At 43.6% G+C, this 24,342-nt stretch overlaps 3 protein-coding genes across 4 annotated transcripts; 1 reads left to right on the top strand and 2 right to left on the bottom strand.

Annotated features, from left to right (window-relative positions):
- Window positions 1-3,688: 3,688 nt before the first annotated feature.
- Window positions 3,689-6,228, bottom strand: LOC133919096 (NADPH-dependent pterin aldehyde reductase-like). The gene is made up of 5 exons (XM_062363352.1): window positions 5,923-6,228; window positions 5,418-5,487; window positions 5,058-5,251; window positions 4,806-4,978; window positions 3,689-3,887 (listed from the first exon to the last, which is right to left on the bottom strand). The coding sequence occupies exons 1-5, from the start codon at window positions 6,148-6,150 to the stop codon at window positions 3,818-3,820; spliced, it is 735 nt and encodes a 244-aa protein (XP_062219336.1). The 5' UTR covers window positions 6,151-6,228; the 3' UTR covers window positions 3,689-3,817.
- Window positions 6,229-6,287: 59 nt separating this feature from the next.
- LOC133919095 (uncharacterized) lies at window positions 6,288-11,597 on the top strand. Of its 2 annotated transcripts, none has more exons than XM_062363350.1 (10): window positions 6,288-6,435; window positions 7,076-7,240; window positions 7,725-7,836; window positions 8,480-8,670; window positions 8,780-8,874; window positions 8,986-9,387; window positions 9,832-9,940; window positions 10,355-10,623; window positions 10,769-11,139; window positions 11,242-11,597. In XM_062363350.1, the coding sequence occupies exons 2-10, from the start codon at window positions 7,106-7,108 to the stop codon at window positions 11,364-11,366; spliced, it is 1,809 nt and encodes a 602-aa protein (XP_062219334.1). In that variant the 5' UTR covers window positions 6,288-6,435; window positions 7,076-7,105; the 3' UTR covers window positions 11,367-11,597. The 2 variants fall into 2 exon arrangements, with proteins under 2 accessions (XP_062219334.1, XP_062219335.1); XM_062363351.1 differs by lacking the exon at window positions 6,288-6,435 and adding an exon at window positions 6,442-6,764.
- A 153-nt stretch (window positions 11,598-11,750) lies between these two features.
- LOC133919094 (zinc finger CCCH domain-containing protein 16-like) lies at window positions 11,751-17,342 on the bottom strand. The gene is made up of 9 exons (XM_062363349.1): window positions 16,879-17,342; window positions 16,310-16,468; window positions 16,084-16,218; window positions 15,775-15,933; window positions 14,823-14,915; window positions 13,630-13,746; window positions 13,384-13,458; window positions 12,994-13,211; window positions 11,751-12,897 (listed from the first exon to the last, which is right to left on the bottom strand). The coding sequence occupies exons 1-9, from the start codon at window positions 17,233-17,235 to the stop codon at window positions 11,961-11,963; spliced, it is 2,250 nt and encodes a 749-aa protein (XP_062219333.1). The 5' UTR covers window positions 17,236-17,342; the 3' UTR covers window positions 11,751-11,960.
- Between the last annotated feature and the right edge of the window lie 7,000 nt (window positions 17,343-24,342).

Raw genomic sequence — 24,342 nt, 5'->3', positions numbered from 1 at the left:
TAAACTTCATTATTCAAAGAGACCAGTCCTATTTTAAGTAGATTACAAAGATTTATCTGTCAAAACTCTCAACTATTATATAAGCTCTCATCGTTATCTCCTCTAAAATTCTAACTCTAAGCTCTCAAATAGGTGGTACAATATGGCTCAAATGGTTGGTTTAAACTCTCTCGTAACCCTACCTATTTATTTATAGGTCTAATAAACTTGACATCTAAGTTTTTTAGTTTCTTTCTTAAAGATGTCTCTTGTAATACACTTCTACCTACCACCGAGAGTATTTCGGTTTATTTTCTTCTCTATTCATCGAACGACCGTGGCGTCTTTACGATTTAGCTTTGTCTCGACGCAAGCTTCACGATGGTGTCACGTACTCCTTCAGTCCTCACACGGTTTTGAGGCCAAAACGCGAAACCGTCTACACGTTTCTCAAAGTGTGACTCGCCGCCTTTCTTACACCTTAAGCTAGCGTTTCGATGTTGACGTATGTACTCTGTCATGCGATCCTGACCGCCGGTAAGTCTCTTCCGCTCCTGATCCCTCAGGTAGCCTTATCACTTGGATCGGCATCCCCTTCGTTTGACTTTATCAACATGCTATCTTTATCCGCCTTCCATGCTCTGGTTGACTTCCACGTGTTCAGCTAGAATCACCCTTGACTCTGTCCGGCTTCTTGATCATCCGGCAACAAACACTCTACTTGGTCCCGATCATCCCACCATCGACCGTCAAATTGCATCCATCACCTGCACACCATAAGACAAGCAAACACATATCTTCAATTCCAATTTCAGTTGGTCCATAATGAATATGCTCAAATGAATTCCTAAATCAATTCAAATCATATCAAAGCTCATGTAAAACCGAAGACCATTAAACTAAATAAATACTAATATCAATTACTCATCACAAATAAATTAAGATACATTTTAACTTGGTTTGTTAGAAGGGTATCTAATGTCATTTTTAATCGAGATCTCGATTTGATGCGCTGATGCAATTGTCGAGAGAAGTTTCTTTGGGTGGGTGGATGCAGGCGTTGACCTGCTCCTGCTCTGCAGCTCACACTGCATGAGTAAACAGCATGAGTTGACCAGGATATAACACCATAATCATCTTAGGGAAAAGAAAGATTATGTTGCTATTACGCCATATCCGTCATGCCAGCCCAATATTTTGTATAAACATGTTGATCATGCGATTAAACATGATTCACCAGAAGTCCATTATATCATCATAACCTTCCCACCGGAGGAAAAGAAATGAAAATTTTCTGAATCTAATTGGTGAATGAATGACTACAGAAGTTCAAACCGGGGAAACACCTTTGGTTTGGATTTCTTTTTGAGGGCACCATTAAGATAAAAATTCGATTATTTCGGACCATATTTCGTTCAATAAATTTTAAATTTGCATTTTTTTTCTTGGTGGAATTTTATAATCTTTTAGGGGGAAATGAAAAATGGTAGACGTGAACCGTATATTGAATATACATGAAGTAGAGACGAAAATAAAATATAGATGAAAGGATAAGGATAAGTTCCCCTTCCATTAAAGAAAACTGAAGATGAACTAAATGTTTCAGCCTTAACAACGATGGTGAGGTGTATCAAAGCTAGAGCATTTTCAACCGGCTACTTATATTTGACTCTTATTCCTTCTATTTGAGGACTCCTGATTCATACCTTATTTCTTAACACGCTCCAACCAACTTATCATATTTGATCCCTGATATTCCACTTATAGCTATTTTATTAATATCCTGTAACTTTCTCCCTAAGCTCCCATCTCTCTCCCAGACCTCCCTCTACCTGAGCGCTCTCTCTCTCTCCCCACTCCTTCTCTCTCCCCAACCTCCCTCTCTCCACGCCTCCACGGCGCGAGCGAGCGGGTGCGGGGCGACGCGGGAGGGGGCCGTGCGGCAAGGCTGTGCGCGGGCACGACGGCGCTAATAGGGGCTCAGTTGAGGACCTCCTAGATGTGGAGGGTGAGGAAGGAGAAATAAGGGATCCTTAAAGATAGGGGCCGAATGATGAGTCGATTGAAGACTATTTTTGATGGTTTTTCCCTTATAAATAGGGTAGGGTCGGATAAGATGCCGATTGGAAATTCTCTCAAGACTGAAGTTGGTGAAATTTGGACTGAAATTCGCTGAAATTGAAAACAGTGGTTCATTTCATACAAGTGGCCATAAGATATCAAAGTAATCACTGCCAAGAATTATGCAACAGACAACCAGAGGCCTGTGCGAACCGATGCTACCAGTGTTGTCGTCAAAGATTCCGACAACACTGCGGAAGATCGGAGCATTAAGGAGAGGTGGAGCTGCAAGGCCATTGGCCGGAGAATTATGCAAATCCTCTGTTGCTGCATGCCGTTCACAGTGCAAGAGCTTGGTCTGGGCGCATGCATCGTCCCAGCAGGGACTCAGGGAGGTGTTAGGAATAGCCAGGATATTACACCAGCAGTTTGGTCTGCGAATCCATTGAATGGGATGGGACACGATCCAGCAGCAGCAAGAGCCGCTGGATTGGATCTGCGTGACAATTACATGTCAGTACCTGTCGGTAGACTGTTCAGAGAGACCAGATTCTAGGTCATCTGGTCACATCAGAGATATCCTCGACTGCATAATTTGAAGACCTGAGCTCTCCGGCGCGAGAATCTGCTCTGCAGAAACGGGGCAGATTTTAACTTCTTTTTTTTGTAATGTTAGGAAATACTCATTCGGGGTAGTACAACCGCAACTGATCATGAGGATGTTCTCTTTCTGGAAATACAATTACTCTTCTTTTTTTTGTTGGGTGGGGACACAACAGTTGGTTCTAATTCAGCACTTGCAGATCTTGGTGTTGATACAGGTAATCAATCACATGATGAGCTTCTGTGGAACTTGCTTCAAAGTTTGATGCAGAAAAAAGCGTAGCGACCTGAAGAGGTAATGACCCCAGCGATCAAGTTTGCACACAAGCGACCTGAAAAGTTTGCACACAAGCGATCAAGTGAATCAGAGGAAAATATGGAGTCAGGTCAGGTCACGATTTGATTTGAGTAAAGCTGGACGCCTGCCCTTGCTGCTTCAGTTGGCACCTCCAAGTGAGCTCGCGGGAGCTCCTTCGCCCGCCGTCGCAGCCTCCGGCTTCATGCCTAACGCCGCAGCTGCTGCTGGTTCTGGCCTTCCGCCGGCCGACCCCAGCGTGGCTCAAGCTCCACTCGTCGCCGTTGCTGCCGCCGCCGGTTCTCCCCATCCCTCGCCGAGCCGGCCTCCTCGGAGCAGAATGCCAGGGCAACACTTCGTTGTTACTGGGCTAGCTTGTTTAGCTGCCCAAAGACTTGTTTCCAGTGCTGCCATGCACTTCCTTACAGAGGCAAGCCATTATAGGACTTCGGCCTCGCACAAATTAATGAATGCAATTTTTTTCACAACTTAACATAAACTACTCTAGCAAACGACTGCCCCCTTAGACATTTCAATTCCGCACTTGAAACAAACCATGAACTTCTGGCATGCAGCGAAGAACGGATATCGATCCTCTCGTTACACCGACCATCTCCCAGCTCAAACCTATTCACAACAATAATACGTACGCAGACACTGGCCTAAAAAGTCATACACGGAAAGACGAGACATGCATTGGCAATAATGGAGTCTTAGTGCAATAATACGCACCTAATGTTCACACGACAGTGAGGGAAATCAGAGGGCAGGCAAACATCATCACTTCTATGTTACGACACCACAATCTTGCGAAATCTAGAAGTCAAGCTACAAGAGAATCCATCTCAGCGGTTAGTGCACTACAAATTTGTTACAGCATCATACAGTTAGTGAGGCACCGTTGTCGTCTAGTGAAAGGGTCAGTATCATTGTGGCCGCCTTGGGTGCCCTGGAAAACAACAGAGATCCACTGGTTAATCTGATAAGTACTAGTGATAACGAACTGCAATTGAAATACAATTGTTCAAGATGAAACGCTGACAAAGCTGTAGCATATCCCAGCGTTATTGTACTTGGCATCTGAACAACCTAAATTTAGTGTTCAGCACACAAAGCTACTGCTCCACAATTGTTCGCAATCCATGCATATATGCCAATTTAATTACTTGACAACAGCTCAAAGAAGCTCGATGTGGCTACACTTATGAATATAAAATTCATAGAGTTTCACAATGAAATTGCACTCAAGGGAAGACTGTGCATAGGTTAGCTCTAATCTTGCAAATAATCGGTGGCTACTGAATTCAAGCTTCCCTGTCAATGGAAGCCCTCGTGGAATAGTTTCACACTTTGGACAGAATACAGGTGGAGGTGGGGCCAGCTATCCCATTCGCATCAGAGCTTGGAAAAATGGTTGTTGAGTTGTAGAAACACGGCACCAGAAAAATGCCAGAAGGCTGAAGGTGTTTGACAGTATACACATTTGGACTAAGTGGCATATTTGGAGGAGAGGAATAGACACATCTTGGAAATCACCGGTATGACTGCAGGATATGTGCACCGATGATAAAGGTGAATTAGAAAGGAATAGGCGCTTTTGAAATCATCTGCTGGAGAGAATAATCTTGGGAGGTCAATCCAGTAAAATGCTTTATGCGGCAGTGGACCATGCTAATGTGTTACTATGCATATGTAATTTTCCCTGAGTCCTAGCATCTGCAGTCTAAACTACCCTAGCAACCATCTCCCATGTAATCCTTTGTCTAGTGCAACCCTCGTTTGTTTGTTCAGATTTTATAGTTAACAGGGAACACTATCCATCCCTCCCTCACAGAGGTAGAACAAACATATAGGAAAACAGGTTTACCATGTATCAGTTGTTTGGTATAATGCAGCTGAGCTCCCAAAGCATGAATGAAGCATGTCGGTGTTGACAACACCAGGACTAAGGGCAATGGCTGCCAATCCAGGAGGCAGTTCCTTTGCTAAGGAGCGTGTCAAACCCTCAATCGCCCACTTCGAAGCACAATACGGAGCAACCTGAAACAGAAGTATGCAATGAATATTTCATATTACCAGAAATAAACCACAATTAAGCAGCCAATGACGGACTATCTACCTCTGCAGCAGCAGACCTTCCCCAACCAGAAGACAAATTGACTATAATCCCATGTTTCTTCTCTATCATAAGTGGTACAAAATGGCGAAGTACATTTGCTGTTCCCTTAATATTTGTATCGACAACTGTATCAAATTCCTCTGCTGGAACATTCCATGTCTTGTTATTCTTGTTTATTGTACCAGCATTGTTTACTGCCACAACCACTCAACAATTAGATTCCAGGAAATTTCCTTTCAAATATATTTGGAAAGAGCGTACAAATAAGTGAAGTCACTTCAAGCCTGAGAACTTTTCTGTTGATCTACTTCCAGATGGATAAAGGTTCATGTTTGCACTTGAGCAGAAAATATAACAAACCTATGATATCGGGAACTTGCTTCTTTTCCACAACAGCCTTTGCCAACTCGGCCATACTGCTGTCAGACCTCTACAGCCGAAGCACCAAAACAGCAATAAGAATAACAAGTACATTAATACAGCACCACGGCTCTAACCTAGGAGCCGAAGCTTGGATGAAATAATACTCCAGTAGTGGAGCTTAAAAGCTGAAACTTGGAACAACAAACGCAGCAGCTAGACCCCAAACCATAGCACTAGTTGTGTAATGACAATCTTGTGTCTGCAATCTAATCTAAGGTCTTCTGGTTTGTGGCGATCAAGCCCACATTTGCGGCGGTTCTACTAGAATTTTCTTACCTGAATATGAAAATACGCAACTCCTCTTCGTGTTCTCGGAAAAAAAAAACAGCACTAGACAAGCCCTTTCCAGCGCAGTGGAGAACTAGGTCACGGCCCAGAAAGCAGCACAGCATTTTAACCCTCCAAAATCTTCTTCCTAGGAGCACAAGCGTCGGAGGCTTACGACGTCAGTGACGGTGAGGAAGTGGCGTGACGGCGACGCGATCTCGGCCTCGAGCGAGCGGACGTGCTCGGCGGAGCGGCCGCATCCGACGACGGCGTGCCCTCGCCGCGCGAGCTCGAGCGCCAGCGCGCGGCCCAGCCCCCGGCCGACCCCCGTGATGAGCACCGTCCTGGGCCCCGCCGCCGCCCGCGCCGCGCCCCCGCCGCCCTTGGGCGCCCCCGCCGTCATCCTCCGCTCGCTCAGCGCCTCAGCCGCACGATTCTCCGATTTTTTTTTTTTTTTGAGAGAGAGAGAGGACTCGATGCTTCGAGTAGTGGTGCCCGTGCAGAGGCAGGACAAGTCGTTGACATCTCCTTCCGCTTGGCCCATGGGCCGCTTCCTAGAGGGTTAGGCTCATGGGCTGCCTGTGAGGGCGGCTGCCCCGCGCCGTCGTTTGTTTGTGGTGGCTCGGCTCCCGTGGAAACTTCCCGATCCCTCTCGCCGCCTCTGCACTCCTGGCGCTCGCCGCCGCCGGTATGGAATCCTCTCTCTGTACCTAATCCCGACTCCCTGCTTGGCTGCTCCATCACTTGTGATCTCTCGAATCGTTAGCCCTTGCGGATACAGCGGAAAGCTTTGCCCTTTCTCACGCGTTCGTTGTGTTGCGGGGCATGTTTCTTGTATTCCGAGTCCTCGGATTGGCCTGTGACATGTTTTAGTCTGCTGTGGTTTCTTGGGTTATTGCCGTGCCGGAAGAACACAATTTTTAGATTAGGGACTAGGGATAGGGGTGGATTGCTGCTGCCTCTGTGAAAATCTTGGCAATTTTGCTACTTATGTGTTTGCGGGCTCAAAAAGAAAAGGTACTCTCTTTTTTCTCACGAGAAGGGAATTGTCTTAGGAGGAGATGGAACAATGGAGTTCGTGATTTGACGTTATTGAACTATGATAGGATGAATTGTGTGATGTAACATTAGGCTATGAGTACCTCTATAGGATTCTACATTCTCGGCATTTTTCTTCGATGTTTCACTAACTGCACCTCCCAAACAATAAATCGCAGAGGCTGATTGTTTCCTCATTTCTTTGTGGTTGCTCAGTTTCAAACTTTACGTGTTGGTGTTTCGTGGTCTCAATCGTGATAGGGTGGCATGTTCAATGCATTTGTTTGCAGCTAAGCTTGGTGTCTGGGGACTGATCAACCATGTTCAAGAAACCTGTTGATGTGAAAGCTCTGCAGCGTTTGTCTGGGGCTGACAAAAAGAAGCTAAGAAGAACTGCCAAGGAAAGGTTTCCACAAGCTTCTGATGCTGATCTTGATGCCATCCTTCCTCCCAAGGTGACAAAAAAAATTTACACCATGTGTTGTATGACACAGTAATATGCACTGTTAGTCTGTTACATATTAACTGGGGTTTATCTCTAGCCTACCCCAACTTGTTTGGGACTAAGGGCTTTGTTGTTGTTGTGTAGTATGACACAATAATACGTAAGGTTACCCCAGTGGCATTACATATCGTCATTGTGTTACATGTTAACTGTTATTTGTTTGACCTTCCACATCAACTTGACGTTTATTGCATGGTTATAACTCCAGACTTAGTTAAGGAATACTAATCTACTTGTTCACATGATGCTTGTGAACTTTGAGCATTTCACACATTTTTCATAACAGAATCCTTCTCACTCATATATCTACAAGTGCTATCACATAAGGGACTATAATAATTTTACGCAAACTTTTGTATTCTTTTTAGCTCTTATATCTTTGTTTTAACCTTTATTGTAATACTTGTTGGCTTGTTGCGGTGCACTATGTATAGGTCGAGATAACAGTTGCAAAGTACCCAAATCGGGCTCTTGTATATGGCATAGAGGGGGAGTTCCCAATGATTTTCGACATTGATGGAAGAGGCCACGAACTGTTTCCAACAGGTTTCTATTTTCATCTCCAGATTGACGCTTTTTTTCGTCTTGTTTATCTCAACTTTTATTACTTGCGCTACAGTACTTGTTTGTTATTGTAGTACTATTTTGAGATTTTGTTCTTGGTTGAGTATGCACAGAAAAAACAATCATTAAGAACAGCCATAGATAATCTAACAGAAGCCTCTGCTTTCTGCAATTGAGTGCAATCATTGATATTTTGGTTTCTACTTGCTATAACAGGTGGTTGATTTACTGTGATTTTTGTTATGATCTAGGCAATGTAATTATTTCATTCGTATAACTTGTTGGTTTTGTTCCATCTTGAAAATGTGCTGACTTCTTATCTAGCTTGAGCAGAAAGTGACTACAATGGTCACAGGAATTGTTGACAGTTCTGTTTCATATTCCCAATGTACTAATGTAGTTACTGTCCGTAATTACTATAAGGCATTGCTTCTAGACATAGCTTGAGTCACAATGTCCCGATCACTGGGATAACATCTTCCAATGTGCCTTGTTCGTAGTTAGTAGAGTTATAAATTGATATATAAACTGCTTGCCTTTTGGATGTCTTATGCTTTTACTTAATAAACGACAGTTATGCATTTGAAATGGTTTGAGTATGGTTTAACCGCTGCAAATATTGCAGTTTACGCACTCTGGAAGGTCCCTCATCTGTTGCCAGCGTTTACACTTAAGGGCGGTGAGGTTTCACGTTACGTGCTTGGTGGTGCTGATCTGATGTTTCCTGGTGTCAGCATACACCCAGAAGGGTTTCCTTCTTTTGAAGCTGGCCAACCATGGTCAGTAAAAGTTCCTGGCAACCCTGCTCCAATTGCTGTAAGTTTCTCAGATTTCCTTGGAACTGGTTTTACCCATTGTTTTTAACTGGTAGAATTCTATCAGTTATGTTCAAGTCCAATGTTTGTTGCCATTATGATTTACACAGGTTGGGACCACAACTATGAGTAGTACTGAAGCCTTAAAGGCAGGGCTACGTGGCAAGGCTTTAAGGATTGCACATTACTACAGGGATATGTTATGGCAAGTGCACTGACCAGGACTGGATACACATATGAGTATTTTGTTAAAACCAAGATACACATATGAGTTGGCCCTTTCTTTTGGAAACTAATTTGTTAATTATTATTGTAGGGATTCAGCTGATGGTCGTTATGTTCCCAATGAAGGATTTTTTGAAGACATTGTTGTTGAAGATCCTAATTTTGTTTCGACGTCTCAATCCGCTGATTCTTCTGAAGAACCTGCAGAAGGCACACATGATGTTAGCGTTTCCACTGAAGATGTAGCAGTTGATATTTCAGACAGTCATGCTGCTGATCATGGCGTCCATAGTGAAGCTGTGGAAGAGATAACTGATGGTGTAAACCTACTAAAACTGCCTGAAGGGAAAGCCTCTGAACAACCACCTGAGGAAAAGGAACATCAGAATTTGGCAACTGAAGAAATTGATTCTCTTTTGGATAAATGCCTTCTGCAAGCATTGTACACGAGCATAAAAGAAAAAGATCTTCCCATGCTAGGAAGTACATTATGGTATATATTTTTGTTCCAATTTCACATCTGAACTTAAACTCCATCTGCTTTAACTCATTTTTTTTCATGTTCCTGTTTACTTTATGTATTTTTAGATGTTCTTGTATCCTAGGAGCTGTCATATGATACATTCATACAACTAGTCAACTAAAACTCATTGGGTTCATCACAACAAGACATTTAAGGCCTTTGAATACTAAATGCAAACACGTTTTACCATGCAGTAAATGACTTCTATTGGGGGTTTTTTTGTCCTTTTGTCCTATTAGACTCTGATACTACTTCGTTTTTTTCCAAGTAAATTAAGCACTGTAATCAAAACAAGTTGGACAATTGGTCAGGGTGACTTTAGCAAGATTTCGAGTGTCCGAACTTATAGCTTCCATGTTCTACGTTTTTTATTACTAGGATTTAATTTTATTTTCTGTTTGTTGTTTTGTGCAGGTCAAATCACATACTCCCTTGCAGGCCACCAGGTGTTACTCTAGATATTAAAAAGTCATCACACAAAAAATTATCCAAGTGGTTACAATCAAAATCTTCATCTGGCCTTGTAAGACTGCTAAGTGCCTAAATTTCTGATATGCACCATTTATGATATATTCGAGTTGGTGTCTTGTTTTGGACAATATGTAACAATTTTAGCTCTTACTTTTTTATGCAAAAATACATAATAGGGTCCCTAAAGATTCTGAAGGAGTTGGTCTGAAAGTATCCATAAGGCTACAATAGTGAAAGTCCAACACACATGCCACTTTAGTTGCCCAAAGCTTCATTACGATGGATGTCACATTTTCGTTATGCTTAAGAGAATAATGTAAACTGATGAGATGGTTCAGGGACCTAGTTTTGAACTTTTGATGTGGGAATTATATGGAATCGTTCTTAAAAGGGCCAAAAAAATTTGCCTATCAAGTTTTTCCCTTTCGTTGCTCTACATTATCTAACATCCATATATGTATCACAGATTTTAGCAAAAGAGGACAAGTATAAGAAGGAAGTTATGTTGACTGGTATCAATCGTGGGCATCCAGACTACATGGTCTTCAAACCAGAAAAGAGGGTACAGGAGCCTGTTGAATGCGATAAAGCTGTTGCCGAAAGTAGTGTCACAAAACAATTGGAAGTGGCTGAGGTTTATAAGCCAAGTTCTCATGTCAAACCTATATTTGTGGCTATTGAAGCTGACATGGAGAAGTTTTACAGTGCATCAGAGGCATCTGACATAGTCTTCAGGTTTGAATCCACTCTCCACAACTATTTTTTTGGGGAAAAAGTAATTGATTCTTATCGAGTCAATAACTAGTCCTATGTTTGTGGAGTGCGTAGATGTCTAGCTTTCTCATATTTCGTCTAATTTCGTTTTCTTCTATGAGCCTAGGTATGTCGAGAAGGAAAATTTGGTTAAGCTGACAGACAAGGCCAAAGTGATTCTGGATTCCACATTATGTGATGCATTGTACAAAGGGGCTATTAAAAAGGGTTCAGCATACCCAACTGAGATCCACAAGAAGGACATGGGGTCAACATTCTTAAACCGAATGCAAGTTCACCATAGAGTATCAAGAGGAAATGAGGTGGTCGTTCGCAAGGGTGCCATACGAACTCTTCAAATCATGACAGAAAGAAGGCAAGGAAACAAGAAGATGACTCGACTTTCTGGAGTTGAAAGCTTTTTAATGGATGCCCATTCGTTAGCTTCTGAACTGCAGAAGAAATTTGCTTGCAGCACCACAACAGCTGAGCTTCCAGGTATTATTACTAACTTGCCGCCATATCCCCAACTCACTTCCTGGTAGCGAGCACTTAGCAGTGCAAAGGATATAACGCGCTATGTGTGTATTACCCTTTCAGGTAAAAAGGGGCAGTACGAGGTCTTGGTTCAAGGTGGGGTGATCGATGACCTTGCGAAGCACCTCGTCGAACATTACGGTGTTCCAAAGAGATACATTGAAGTTCTTGACAAAACAAAGAGGTAGGGAGGGCAGAACTGTTCAGCTGAAGCATGCACCCAGGATTGTTTCCAGAGACTCCGTATCGCCAGATGTCTAGGAATTATTATACGACTTAGTGTGGAACTATTGAGTTATATATTTATTTTCAACCTTTCTCATCCTTCGTATTATGTCAGAAGGATAAATTCTACTTTTATGCTTAAACGAATGTAAACATGACGATCGCTTGCGTGCGGAAGTTTGGATGTGCTCCAATTTTGCGTTTCCAGTGCCTTTCATCCAGAAGACACTTTCTACAACTTGACCCTTGAAATACTTGCGTTTAGCAAATTACCGTGGGGTATACGGTAGCAACAAACCAGCATGTGTCTCGTGGATAGTAGCTTTCGCGTGAAGCATTTTTAGGTATAAAAATAAAACTAATTATCCTTTTACCAGTGACATTATTTACATGACATCCGAAATTCTGAAGGGTGTACCTTTCAGCTCGACAGAAATGAAGGAATAAACATCTGAAAACACTGGATCCAAAACGAGGGAGAAAGGATTTCGAGCAATGTCGTGTCGTGATGAATATGTATGACGACAAAACTTACGAACGGAATGGTATTTTACTAGCTACTCTGCCGTATCTCTACCCTGGAATTTTCTCTTCCTCCTTGATCTGTGCTTTGAGACATTCTCGTCGCTACTTCTTGATCGACGAATCAACGCATCAGAGCTCGAATCTCTAGTGTCTGATTCTGAAGTATCCTCTTCAGTATCGCTGTGCTGCCTGTTTTCACTGTGACGCTTTCTTCTACTCTTGCCGTCCTTCGTTGTTCTACAACCTGATCTCTGATACTGAGTTTCCGCATCAGAATGAGCCTCATCCTTCCCTCCCAACTTGGTGCGTTTACTGCTTGACCCCTGATGTCCCTCAACATCCGAATCGACATCACTATTTGTCGCTACCCACCTATCTTCAGGGTGATCTTTATCCTTTCTAGATTTGCCTCTTCCACCATCTTTCTCGGCATAATAATCATCTTCTATGTAATGACTCGAGCGTCTTTCAGTGCTGTGCTCTTTTCCCATTGATTTGTGCAACTTAGAATAGTGTCTTTCAAGTTTGGGGTCCTCCGAGGATTGCCTCCTGCTCCTTTTGTGATTATTGTACCTGCTAGTGGAAGGGTTCTTGCTGATGTCTGTATCAGTGTGGTCTGAATGCCAATCAGAAGATCCAGGCTCCAAACTTCCTCGCTGATCAGATTTGTGCCTCCTAGACCTAATTTTGTCACCATCTCCTTTTCCTCCACTGTCATGATCACTTCTATGTCTTTCTTCATGCATGTGTTTATGGGACTCTCTTTCATTTTCCATGGTCGAAGAGTATTTTCCAGTATGTTCTTCAATCTCTCGGCTTCGGTGCTTATGCGCTGCATATGGATCTCTTCTATGCCGACTTTGCTCATACTTTGTGCTGTGGCTACTGTGTTCTTCCTTAGAATGGGAATAATCACGAGAAGAGTGTCGTTTGTGGACATCTTCGTCCCTAGATCTTCTTGAAACATACCTATTGAACCAAAATTAAAGTTTAAGCATATGTATCCCATACTTAGCTATAACAAACTGCACAGGTTATATGATTAACAGATAATTGAGCATGTACCTATCACCAGAACTTTTCAGCCTCTTCCTATCTGAACCTTGTGACCATTCAAAATCTGGGGTATCACTCGCCTTGGTATCAGCTGAGGGACCAAAAAGAGCAGCCATCTTCCTAATCCAATATTTTGGGGGAGGGTTGTCCCAATCAGACCACTCATAATCTCCTCCAGGGTTGCGAAAGCAGTGAATAAAATTACAAGCAGCTCCGTGTGAACATGTCTGAAACAGGAGAGACGAAACAAGTGTCCATACTACATTAGCAATTTTGAGCTAATTTCTCAAAATTCAGGGAGTATGCACCTCTAGCAAATATCAATGCTGCAAATAAGCTTCATATGTCAAATAACAAGGGAAAATTATTGGAGGCGGCAAAGCTGTAAACTTCAGGCACCTTGTATCTTGACCTCATGTATTCACCGCATATGGCAGCCTTCCATCTTGTCAAAGCAACGAATTCACATGTTATCTAACAAACAGAAAAACTCCATGTTTAGCTTATGGAACAATAAAAAGTATAACAATTTAACAGCATGACAGTAAAGGTGAAGGATTTTGAGGCATAGCAAGGACACAACAATGCTCTTCCCTATACCAATTGTGCTCATAGAATACCTGAGGAATGAAATGAAGTAATTACCTGCTTTCCAGCAAAATAACGTCCATTGATGCTGTTGTAGGCAAGAAGAGCTGATTCCAAGGATTTATAGTGCACATAAACATTTCCTCGGAGATGGAAAGATCCATTCCTACATACCTAAAATAATATTTTGAATCATTCTATAATTCTATGGGAGAAAAAAAATTATATATAAGCCTAAATCTGAGAAATCTTTAGCAGTGTTTCAGCTCCCACTGAGGACCATGATTTAGAAAAACGCCCAATAATTTGATTTAAAATTCAAATTCAGTTTTTATTTCTGATTCCCAGAGGTAACCACAAGAGAACCACCATTAACCACCAATGACAAATGCCCGGGAATCATTTTGGTTCAATTTTGTGTCTAAAGTTAGCAAACCACCCAGTTGTTTTCCAGTTTCCAGTGGGAACCAGTACAGGATCCTGGTGCGAATCTGCTAACTAGAAAGTAGAAAGACGACTTTGAGTCAATGATATATGTGAACTGCGAGGTGAAGTTAAAATGCTAAGGCAAGACAAGATTGCAAAAGTTGGGAAAAATTCTGGTGTATACTCCCTCCAATCGCAAAAGAGTGTCGTTTTGGACATCAGCACGGTCACCAACATACTACTTTGACCACAAATTACTCATATAAAATATATGCAAAATATAGCAAAGATGTAGTGTTATGAAACTATTTTTAAAGACAAATCTAGCTATACCATTTTCAAAAATTCAATCGAAATATTCAAAGAGATATTGATGGTCAAAGTTTAAATGTGTTGACCGCACGCAACCCAAAACGACACTCTTTTGTGACTAGAGGGAGTATAACACAAATAACAAAGGGGAGTAGCAGTGAACTACTACAGTGAACCAGTCTTGGTAGACACTTTGTTTTTTCTTTTTGCATAATGCTTAGTGTTGGATGATGGAGAGGCAAAGTCGCTCTCCTAATGATATTATATCTTCTCGCTTAGAAGCTTAAAAAATACCAATCAACCATAATCGATTTAGTTGTAAACTAATTCTTCCCATTAACAAAATAATATTTTTATCTCGCTAAGGAAGCCACAACCCTAAAAAGAGATAATGGTCCTTAGAGAGTAACAATCATGCAAAAAGAAAAACAAAGTGAAAGTAATGCAACAGTGAGTGAAGCATTGGCAGAGTGGAAATAATGTAGTAAGAGGAGAAAAGGAAGCAAAAGAACCTTGAAGTTGACGAGTTCACCAAATTTCAGAAATTCTGTATGTACATCTTCATAAAATTCTTCGTAACTTTGTTCTATCTCTTCATCTGTGAACTGAAGAATGTTAAAGAAACTGATTAGTCCAAAGTCCAAAAAATGGAAGAAATCAGCTATCATACTAAAATTTGCCTTATCACTAATTCAACAAGCAAATGCTTTAGGACATGTAAAAAGAAAAAATGGAGAACTGATGCAAAAGGAGAGATGGAACTACTTAAGCACTAATTTACCATCACAACTCTTATCTATTAAAAAAGGATTAAAATAGATTCACCTGTCACCCTAATGGTCATCAAAGAAGTCCAATAAAAGAACAACTCCTCAATAGTTCAACGTTAAAAATTCCCAGTTACTATAGAAATTGTCAAGGAGGTGCTTAATAAATGATACCCAAGACATTCCAACTTTCAAATATTGAAGGTATTTCTAAAACTTAAGAAAGAAACATCAAAAAGTTCAGCAACATCAGAAAGACCATGATAATTTAGGATACATGAGCAGATCAATGTTCAGGGTGCCCTCAATCAAGTGAAACCAACTGGCCTGATCACTGTATGCCTCAAGTCGGAGTTCTGAAGAAATTTACATGAAAGAACATGCAATCTGTCGCAGGTCTGAGAGTAGACAGCATGTCAAGAAAAAAAAAATCATGGAGCAAGAGTCATTTAGCACTAGATTAATAAAAATGCAAAAGATTGCAAGAAGATAGTTATTAATACTCATGGCTGCTTGTACAAGATTACCGTCTTAAACTGGAACATTGGTTATACAGTCATCAGCTTGATTTAAGCATTGAATTATTATAACTTAAAATGATATTGCCCATGAAACTAAGGTTGATAATTTTTAAAACGCAAACAAATAATAGTTCCATGATACCAATTTATTCACAGGAGATTGTCCTCTAACAAACCTCAAGCCCTTCATCTTGCTCCAAAGCAAGGCCTGGACCATTATACATGTTTTTCATTAGCAATGTGCATGATTTATCAGGATAAAAATGAACCCTGCTGCAGCGCACTCCAAAGCGACAAGCCCCTGTCTTGAGGTGAAATGGGCAATGGGCCTTATCCTACAAACAAATTAAAAGGAAACTTACATATTTGCATAGGAAAGCCAATATGTCAAGTAGAAAGCAAGTTGTATTTTATTTCCACTGTTGCAAAAGAACTGTAAAGGTACATCTTTCATGTCCTAACAAAAAGAGAATGGTGGAGCATGCCTGTTCTGTTCCAAAATTTGGAGTCTCTTGAGCAACTTTATCGAGTACTTCTTGAGCAGACAACGGGGGTTCTCTTCTCTGAGCAGCAAAAGCTACAGATTGTGGTGGGAGTGGGTTTGATGTAGGTCTATCTTCCTGAAAGACATTCAGCGAAACCTTTTCAGGCACTATGTGAAAAAATTTGATCCAAGAGCCAACAAAACTTTATCACAAATAGAATTGCGACCTCCTGAATCGGCGGTTTTTCCTTGACCCCCTTTGGTATTTTAACCTTTTTCTTCTTCACAATGATCTCATTTCCTTGCCATATGATCTCCGCCGGTCCATCTTCAACATATTCCCATTCACCGTCTTCTTCTGACTCGTTTCCGTGACCATATTTAGACTGCAATAGCCAAGATAAAAAAAAAATTAATCATACCTCTCTATATTAGCTGTCTATCCAAGTTGATTTCCCAAACATACAGCAGCCAATTCATAAACATCTGCACTATACCAGCTAGTTCAACAATGCTGATGAAAAGCATTCGCTAGATGGATTGGAGCAACCAAAACCACACATATATAGAGGACATAACCAACAGACCCAAATTCAAGATAAAGATCTGCCTGCTTACACAATACATAGGTGATAGGTACTTGGCATTCGCGATGAATGGGCTCATCACAGCAACAGAACGGCGCACATGCATCGACTATTAAGTCTATAACTAATCAAACTAGCTAAAACTCGAAACAAGGCAATAGTTGAGTGAAGAAGCTAAGAAATTAGGGGGAAAGGGCATAGAGAGAAACCTTCTCCCGAGACGAACTCTCCGCAGCCCTGGCCTCCTCTTCCGCAGCTGCGGCCGCGGCCTTCTCCGCGGCGCGCGCGGCGGCAGCCTCGAGCCATCGTCGCTCGGCCTCCTCGAAGGCGCGCCGCGCGCTCTCGGACTCGGCGGCGGCCTCTGACTCCTTAAGCTCTCGGAAGCGTTGCTCCTCCTCGGGGTCGGCCCCCTCCGCCTCTGCCGCCGCCCGCGCGCGCGCCGCGGCGTCCCTCCGTGCTCTCCGGCGGCGCTGCTTCTTCCGCTCCCGCTGCTTCTCCCTCCTCGTTGCCACCGCCGGTGTACCGGCGGCGCTGATGGCACCGGGGGCTGCCGCCGCCGCCGACATGGCCGCCGGGAAGGGAAGCTCCTCGGTTCGCTCGCTCTCGCGGAGGTCGGGAAGACGGCGGCGGAATGGGCGTGGGCGTGGGCGCAAGCTTCGGAGTTGGCTGACTGGTGGGCCGTTTCTTTTGCCAGAACTGAACACGGGCCTCATGCGTATCGCAATATGGGCCGGGCCCATACTGGCCCGTCCATTAGTGCATCGAGATTTGAATTTTAGAACCTTTCATGATTATTTCTATAGTGTTTTGAATTTTTAGAGCAATGAAACACATCATTTGTTATTTTTAAAAATGTCGTCTATTGGAAGGGCGATAAGGTTGAAAGGTCTGTTGTATTTCTAGCGGGCGACATTAGCCTAGTTTTGTAACTTTTTAAACGGACGTCTACTTTTACAATTTTACCGCTGGATGAGCCAGTGCTAGAGTAGGGGAGGCAAGTCAACGGCCCCAATAGAACCGGGTTAGCGCGATGGGGGTGATGGGCGTGGATCCGACGATGGGGACACCACCGGAGACGGGCAGAGGTGGGTGGGGTGGGGGCGAACGCAGCTACAGCGAGGAACAGAGAGAAGGTGGGGTGCTGATGTTCAAAGACGATATCTGGTCCATTGTACCAACATATTACGGCTAGTATCTGTTGACCGAAAAATTGGATGATTTCCTATGCTGAAATATAGTTTTTTTCTGCTATCATGGAGTGTTTACTGGTCGGTCTTCTATCAACTCGCCACATGGAGTGTTTACTGGTCACTAGTCAGCACTTTGCATGCCGACTTCCTACGTGGCAGTGGTCTCGGGGTCCTCATACTGACAACCGACAAGCCCCAGGTGGACACCGATATGGCTGTCGAGCTAGGCTAGAGTCGACTAGACTATCGGCAACTGGCGTGCTGACAGGTGGTATGTCAATAGGGATGGCAACGGGTCGGGTCGGGTGCGGGCAAAGTAGATCCATACCAAACCCGATGCCCGAATCGAGTTACCTGACTCGTGCCGGTGAAGGGTAACGGGTAGAATTTTGTGCCCGTGCCTGTGCCCACCAGGTATTTGAAACCCGCGGGTCGCCCACAGAACGGCGGACGGCTTGGAGCGCAGTGGCGGTCGGCTTGAGGTGGGGTGCGATCGTGCGGCGTCGGCAACCCTCTGTGGACGGGGTGTGGTCGTGCGGTGTTTGCGGCCGGCTGGGGGCGCATCGGTGGCTGGGTGGAGGCGGGGCACAAATGTGCGACATCGGCGATTAGCTGGAGGAGGGTGTAGTCGTGCGGTGGTGGCAGCTGGCTAGAGGTGGGGTGCGATCGTGTGGCATCGACGGTCGGCTGTGGATAGGGCGTAGTTGTGCGGTGGTGACAGTCTGATGGGGGTGCGTCGATGGTCTGATGGAGGCGGGGCACGATCGTGCAGTGTCGGCGACCAGCTGGAGGAGGGTGTAGTCATGCGGTGGTGGCGGTCGGCTGGGGTTGCGGCCGGCTGGAGGCTTGAGGCGCGGAGGTGGGTGACGACGGTCGCCTAGGGGCGGGACCAGCTAGAGACGCGGGGCGCGAATGTGTGGCGACGACAGTCGGATGAGGGCAGGATCGCATGGGGACAGGGCCGACTAGGGTCCAATTAGGTTGGGCCAACATTGCATATTGGGTATACCCGTGGATACCCATAGGCAAATTAAAAACCCCGTATCCGACCCAATGCATCACGAGTACCGATCTGTGGTGCTTGTGAGCAAAATATCAAACCCATGCCCACGCCCGTCGGGCGCGGTACCCATGGGTTCCTACATGTCAGTAATTTTTTGTTTTTTAAATAAGTTTTTATTTGGAAAGAATCATTTATTTAATGATGCACAACCAAAGCAAAATTCAGTGTACATCCATTTCGGATCCGTTAGACATATGTCGGCACTAAACAATACCTCTTGTAATATTGAAATGTTAAAGTGTGCAAAGCACCATACGCCATACACCAAATGTAACAGCGATAATGGCATGTTCAGTACACTTTTTATTCCATCCTAGGCATGGACCGATGAGAAACCTTACATGCATTAAGTAATTTAAAGAAGCCACATACATAAAGTAATGACAACATTGGTATCTATGGTATAATTCTTGTAACACCCTAATTTTCAATTTTTGAAAATAGTAAATAATTTTTTTGTTAGAATTAGAGGTGTTAAGTTTAGTGTTGGAAAACCCTAGGAGAAAAGTTTAATTTCTAAATAAAATAATCAATCTAGGTTATATTGTTTTGTTGCATTCATGCTGGAGTATATGCATTAGAGTTTTATGTGTGGAAATGAATTTTTGAAAATCTCGAGGCACGTCGTTTAATATTTGAAAGATTTGAAAAGGGATTGCAAAAGAAAAATCTCCTTTTTCTCTCTTGGCTGGAATCTTCCTCCTCTTTTCTTTTTCCACTTTATTCTTTTGGGCCATCCATCTCTGTCCTGGGCTGAGCCCGCTCTGCACCCCCCTTCCTTCTCTCGACTCCCGACCTGTCTCCGCACCAGCCCAGCCGCTCAGCCGCTCCTCCCCTTCCGTTGATGTGTCAGGCCCACGCGTCAGCGTTTTCCTCGCGCCACCGCTGTCGTCACCATCTCGGACTCCACCGACTGCTGCCACCTCCGAATCCTATCCTAACGACCCCCCAATCGACGGGATTCTTCACGCGTGCATGCCCCTATATATATCTGCCCCTCCTCTCTGTTTTCCCCCAACAAACCGAGCGCTAAAACCCTAGAACTCGCGCCGCCGCTGCCGCCCACCATTGCCGCCGAAGCACCGAGTTCGCCGATCGCTGCGTCCGCCACCTCTCCGCCGCATACAAGCCCATCTCCGGCACCACAAGCTCGCATGGAGTCTTTCCCACCACTCGTCGTCACCTCTTCGTCGCTGGAACTCCATCTCCGACGTGAACCGAGGAACTCCGCCACCTCTTCCGTCGCCGACCTCTTTCCCGAGCCGTGCCACCCGAGGTGAGCCGTCAATCGAGTTCCTCGTACGCCACTCATCGTTTTCCACCACTCGTCGTCGCTTCCCGTTGAAAGTGCATCTAGCCCCTATGTGTGGTTTTGGTAATTAATGACAATACCTATGGACTAACAATGGTGTTGAGTTTGTTAGTAGGTTGTTCCATAGGTGATGCATGGATGAGAAATATGTATGAGCTCTAGGTAAATGGGGACATTGAAAATGCATCAAGATGCATGAGCTCTAGGTGATGCTCGGGTAAGTGATGACAATGCCTATGGACTAACAATCATATTGAGAATTGCTATTAGGTTATTCCATAGGAGATGCATAAATGATGAAGCGTTGATTCTTTGAGAAATGCCATGAGTTCAAAGAATTGCATCAAAAGTCATTGAGACTTTAGTGATACTCATAAGAAGAAGAAGAAGCTCAATAAGATTAGCAATAAGCTTGAAGGCTAAGTTGCTTGTGAAGATCAAGTAACTAAAGGTATGATTTGTTAATAGAGTTTTATGGACTAACCCGTGTGCTATGTGTTTAAGAATGAGTGAGGTTAGGTTCTATATGAAGATTGACAATATGCATGAAGGCTAATAAGTTACTTGTGGAGATCGAGTAACTTAAGGTATAAATATTGTCATTTAGGTTTTATGGACTAACCCATGTGTTTTGTACTTGAGAGTGAGTTGGGGTTAGGATCCATAAGAAGGCATGAGTTGAATTGAAATCATATATGCCAAGAGTGAAGAACAAGAGTGGACTCCATATATGAAAAAGTGAATTCCTTGAAGATGTCGAATACAAAGTGGTTTTCTATGGTAAGACGGTGAAGGGCAAGCAAGACTCAGCTGCGATGGACCATCCGTGGTGAAGGGCAAGCAAATGGCTTAGCGCCGAAGGACCAAGGCAGTGGTGAAGAGCGAGTGAAGACTTCGCGCCGATGGACCGTGCGAGGCCATGGGAAGCTATGGATGATTCACATCAATCATATGAAGAATCAAGTGAAGAATATATGGAAGTTGGCAACCCTCAAGGTTTGAAAGTAAAAAGCGGTACTTGAAAGAATTCAAAAGGCTCAAATTGGTTCAAATGTGTTTTATATTTGAAATTGAGTCTAGGTATGCCGCACTATTAAGAGGGATGCAACGTGAGCTAATTGTCGCATCTCAGTGCTCAAGAGTTCTCAACCAAACCCAAAGTGAGAGTTTGTTGTTAAGAGTCCGGAGCGGAAAGTGCGGAAGTGTCCAAAATGGGTTTTAGAGTGTTCCTAATTTGATACTATGTGTTTTAGGTCATGAATTCAGTTGGAATGTGTAGCCCTCTGAATAAGCTTTCCATAGAGTCCAAAATCGTCGAAATCGGACTCCGGGATCAAAAGTTATCGCCGTTTTTCGGAGGTCAGCTGTGCTGTGGCCGGAGACTCCGGTGTAGGCCGGACTCTCCGGTACCTGGAAAGGCCGGAGACTCCGGTGAAGTCCAGATACTCCGGTACCTGGAGTGGCCGGAGACTCCGGGAAGTCTCCGGGGCTGTTTTCTGGGTTAAGTGCCGACCGGAGACTCCGGTGTAGGCCGGATACTCCGGTAAAAGTCCAGAAAAGAGCGTAACAGCTAGTTCTGACACATTCTATGACCGTTCTGACGCCGTATTTGGATTTAGGGCCGGATACTCCGGTGTTCACCGGATACTCCGGTCAGTTCTGACAAAAACAGTAACGGCTAGTTGTTTGGAGTGGGCTATTTATACCCCACTCACCCCATCCTTTGGGGCTGCTGCAAGGGGCACAAAAGAACACATTTTTAGAGCCAAAAGAACCTCTCCCACTCCATTCTAGTGTGTGATTTGAGAAGAAAAGTGAGTTGGGTTGAGAGATTGGAAGATTGAGTGCAAGTGAGCTAAAATCCAATCTTGAGCATTTGAGTTCTCGGCAAGAAGTTCGATTGCGTTTGTTACTCTTGGAGGTGAAGCCTCCTAGCCGGCTAGGTGTTGCCCGGTGAGCTCCCGCGTGTGTGGTGAGCCGCGGGAAAGTTTGTGAAGGTCGATCTCGCCTCCGAAAGGGAAGAGATAAAGCTAGTGGATCGAGGAAAGCGGTTGAAAGAGACCCGGCTCGTTGGAGCTTCCTCAACGGAGACGTAGGATTCACGGTGGTGAATCCGAACTTCGGGAAACAAATCTTTGTGTCTCCTCTCTTGTTTTCTTACTTTTATGTTCTTGCTCAAATCTTTGTGCATATTACTCGATCTACTTGTTTGTGTGTATTTGAGTGTAGGTTCTTCGTGAATCTACTTGAAATCATCTCCGGGAACACACGACATCACTTGGTTTGAGCTAGAACTCTCTACTCATTAATTTTATTCAGTTTCGGGCTCAGTTCTGTACAGAACCCGGAGAATCCGGCCTTTACCGGAGTTTCCAGACCTATACACACCGGAGTATCCGGACTACATCGGAGTCTCCGGCGAACAGTAATTTCAGGCATATGAACAATGTTTTCAGCCTTTTTCAATTTAAGTTTTATTGCATATCTCTTGCTAGAATTGAGTAATTTTTGTCACCTTAGGATTGTAATTTCCACACTTATTTAGGGTGATTGTGCATTAGTTGAGCCTAGCATATTTAGGTTTTTCACTTGTGAAAAACCCGTTAGTTTATATTCCGCTGCAAGTTTAGGCCAACGGTAAAAGGGGACGATTTTTTGTAAAAACGCCTATTCACCCCCCTTCTAAGCGACATCATTGTCCTTTCACCCGTGCTCGGCGATGAGCTTTCCATCGAGCTCCGGCAAGATCGCTGCCGCCCCATGCTCCCTCCGTCATCCAAACTACTGCCGCCGGCTGAAACCCATCAGGAGCAAACCCCAGTCGTCCGATCCAATTTCGAGCACTGAGATTAGAACCCGTATACCCCCTTCGCTGATCCAATCCCGTGGTGCCATGTGTCAGCACCTTAATCCTAGTCAGGCCAGTGCCACCTCAGCCGCCAAGTCAGCCAGCCACCTTAGCAGATTTGCCTTCGTGGAATGCCACGTCAGCTAACCTAGCCCAATCAGCAGCCCAGTCAGCAATTCAATCTTTTCTAATACAAAAATAATTCCAAGAATTCCAAAAATTGGTAATTTTGCAAATAAGCTCCTAAGTTCTTCTGAAATTAATTATAAGCCCCTATCTTTTTACAGTTTAAACCCTAAACTTTTCCAAATTACATTTAGGTCCCTCTATTTGACAAAAGGCCCCTAACCTTTTTGTTTTATTCAAAATAGGTCCTTTTCTTTTTCAGATTAACCCTAAAACTTATTTTTAGCATAACTTTCTCGTTTTAGCTCCGATTTAGGCGATTTTTGCGCTCCCGCATTCATAGTAGCGTGTACTATTGTTTAGTACCTTTTTCTTAGATGTTAGCTATTGTTTAGTGTACTATTCTTAGTTAGTTTTATTGTGTGTTTTTCTGGTGTGTTTCTAGAGCAAACGAGAGCAGTTCGAGAATCTCCAGGACCAAGTATTTGAAGAGTCTGAGCAGCAGGTTGGAAGACGCAAGTGTCCTTGAACATTTTGATCCTAGTTTTCAAATGTGTTCTTTATTTCAAACATGCATACTATTAATTTTGAATCCTATTTACTTATAGTAACATGTTCCATATATTTCCTTGTCACCTAATTGTTAGTAATGGATATGATGGGTAGTTATGCTTAGCTTTGCACAAGGGGATGAAAGGGTTAATGGTTAAACATGACTAATGAACTATGCAACTATGAGTTGGGAATACTAGTGATGGTATAGCAACATGGAACCTTAGGCTATGAGCAAAGTAGTGTTGTTGATAATGATGGTTATGATGTTGGCTTAGTGTTTGCTCAAGCGATTTAAGTAAGGACCGGTTTGTGGAGCGACAGCCTAAGAAATATCATACCAACCACGAGACCTGGTATGGGACATGCTTGGCCTATTAATTAGTGGATTCCAGTTTTTATGCGTGCCAAACAGAAGAGTGGATGTGTGGAGACGGCTAAAGCCAGAACCATTTGGTTAGTTTTATGAGATGTGTAGTGGAAGGAAAGGATGAAAACTTTCTGGAGACTACAAGCCGCAAAAGGGGGCTTCTGGGTGGCGTGAATACCACTTTGACGGCGGTGAAACCTAGCGGGCATACA

Source organism: Phragmites australis, chromosome 5 (genome assembly GCF_958298935.1).
Source record: "Phragmites australis chromosome 5, lpPhrAust1.1, whole genome shotgun sequence".
Lineage (NCBI taxonomy): Eukaryota > Viridiplantae > Streptophyta > Magnoliopsida > Poales > Poaceae > Phragmites > Phragmites australis.
This window is presented reverse-complemented; position numbering and strand designations above follow the sequence as displayed.

What these genes read in the sequence shown, in the direction of transcription:
- LOC133919096 (XM_062363352.1), bottom strand. Translation starts at nt 6,150, where the DNA reads ATGACGGCGGGGGCGCCCAAGGGCGGCGGGGGCGCGGCGCGGGCGGCG. An exon ending in GCAAGTTCCCGATATCATAG is followed by an intron (nt 5,252 to 5,417) that starts GTTTGTTATATT and finishes TGGTTGTGGCAG; the next exon opens with TAAACAATGCTGGTACAATA. An exon ending in GAAGGTCTGCTGCTGCAGAG is followed by an intron (nt 4,979 to 5,057) that starts GTAGATAGTCCG and finishes CTTCTGTTTCAG; the next exon opens with GTTGCTCCGTATTGTGCTTC.
- LOC133919095 (XM_062363350.1), top strand. Translation starts at nt 7,106, where the DNA reads ATGTTCAAGAAACCTGTTGATGTGAAAGCTCTGCAGCGTTTGTCTGGG. An exon ending in CAAAATCTTCATCTGGCCTT is followed by an intron (nt 9,941 to 10,354) that starts GTAAGACTGCTA and finishes TATGTATCACAG; the next exon opens with ATTTTAGCAAAAGAGGACAA. An exon ending in GCATCTGACATAGTCTTCAG is followed by an intron (nt 10,624 to 10,768) that starts GTTTGAATCCAC and finishes CTATGAGCCTAG; the next exon opens with GTATGTCGAGAAGGAAAATT.
- LOC133919094 (XM_062363349.1), bottom strand. Translation starts at nt 17,235, where the DNA reads ATGTCGGCGGCGGCGGCAGCCCCCGGTGCCATCAGCGCCGCCGGTACA. An exon ending in AGCAAGATGAAGGGCTTGAG is followed by an intron (nt 14,916 to 15,774) that starts GTTTGTTAGAGG and finishes AACATTCTTCAG; the next exon opens with TTCACAGATGAAGAGATAGA. An exon ending in ACATGAGGTCAAGATACAAG is followed by an intron (nt 13,212 to 13,383) that starts GTGCCTGAAGTT and finishes CTCCTGTTTCAG; the next exon opens with ACATGTTCACACGGAGCTGC.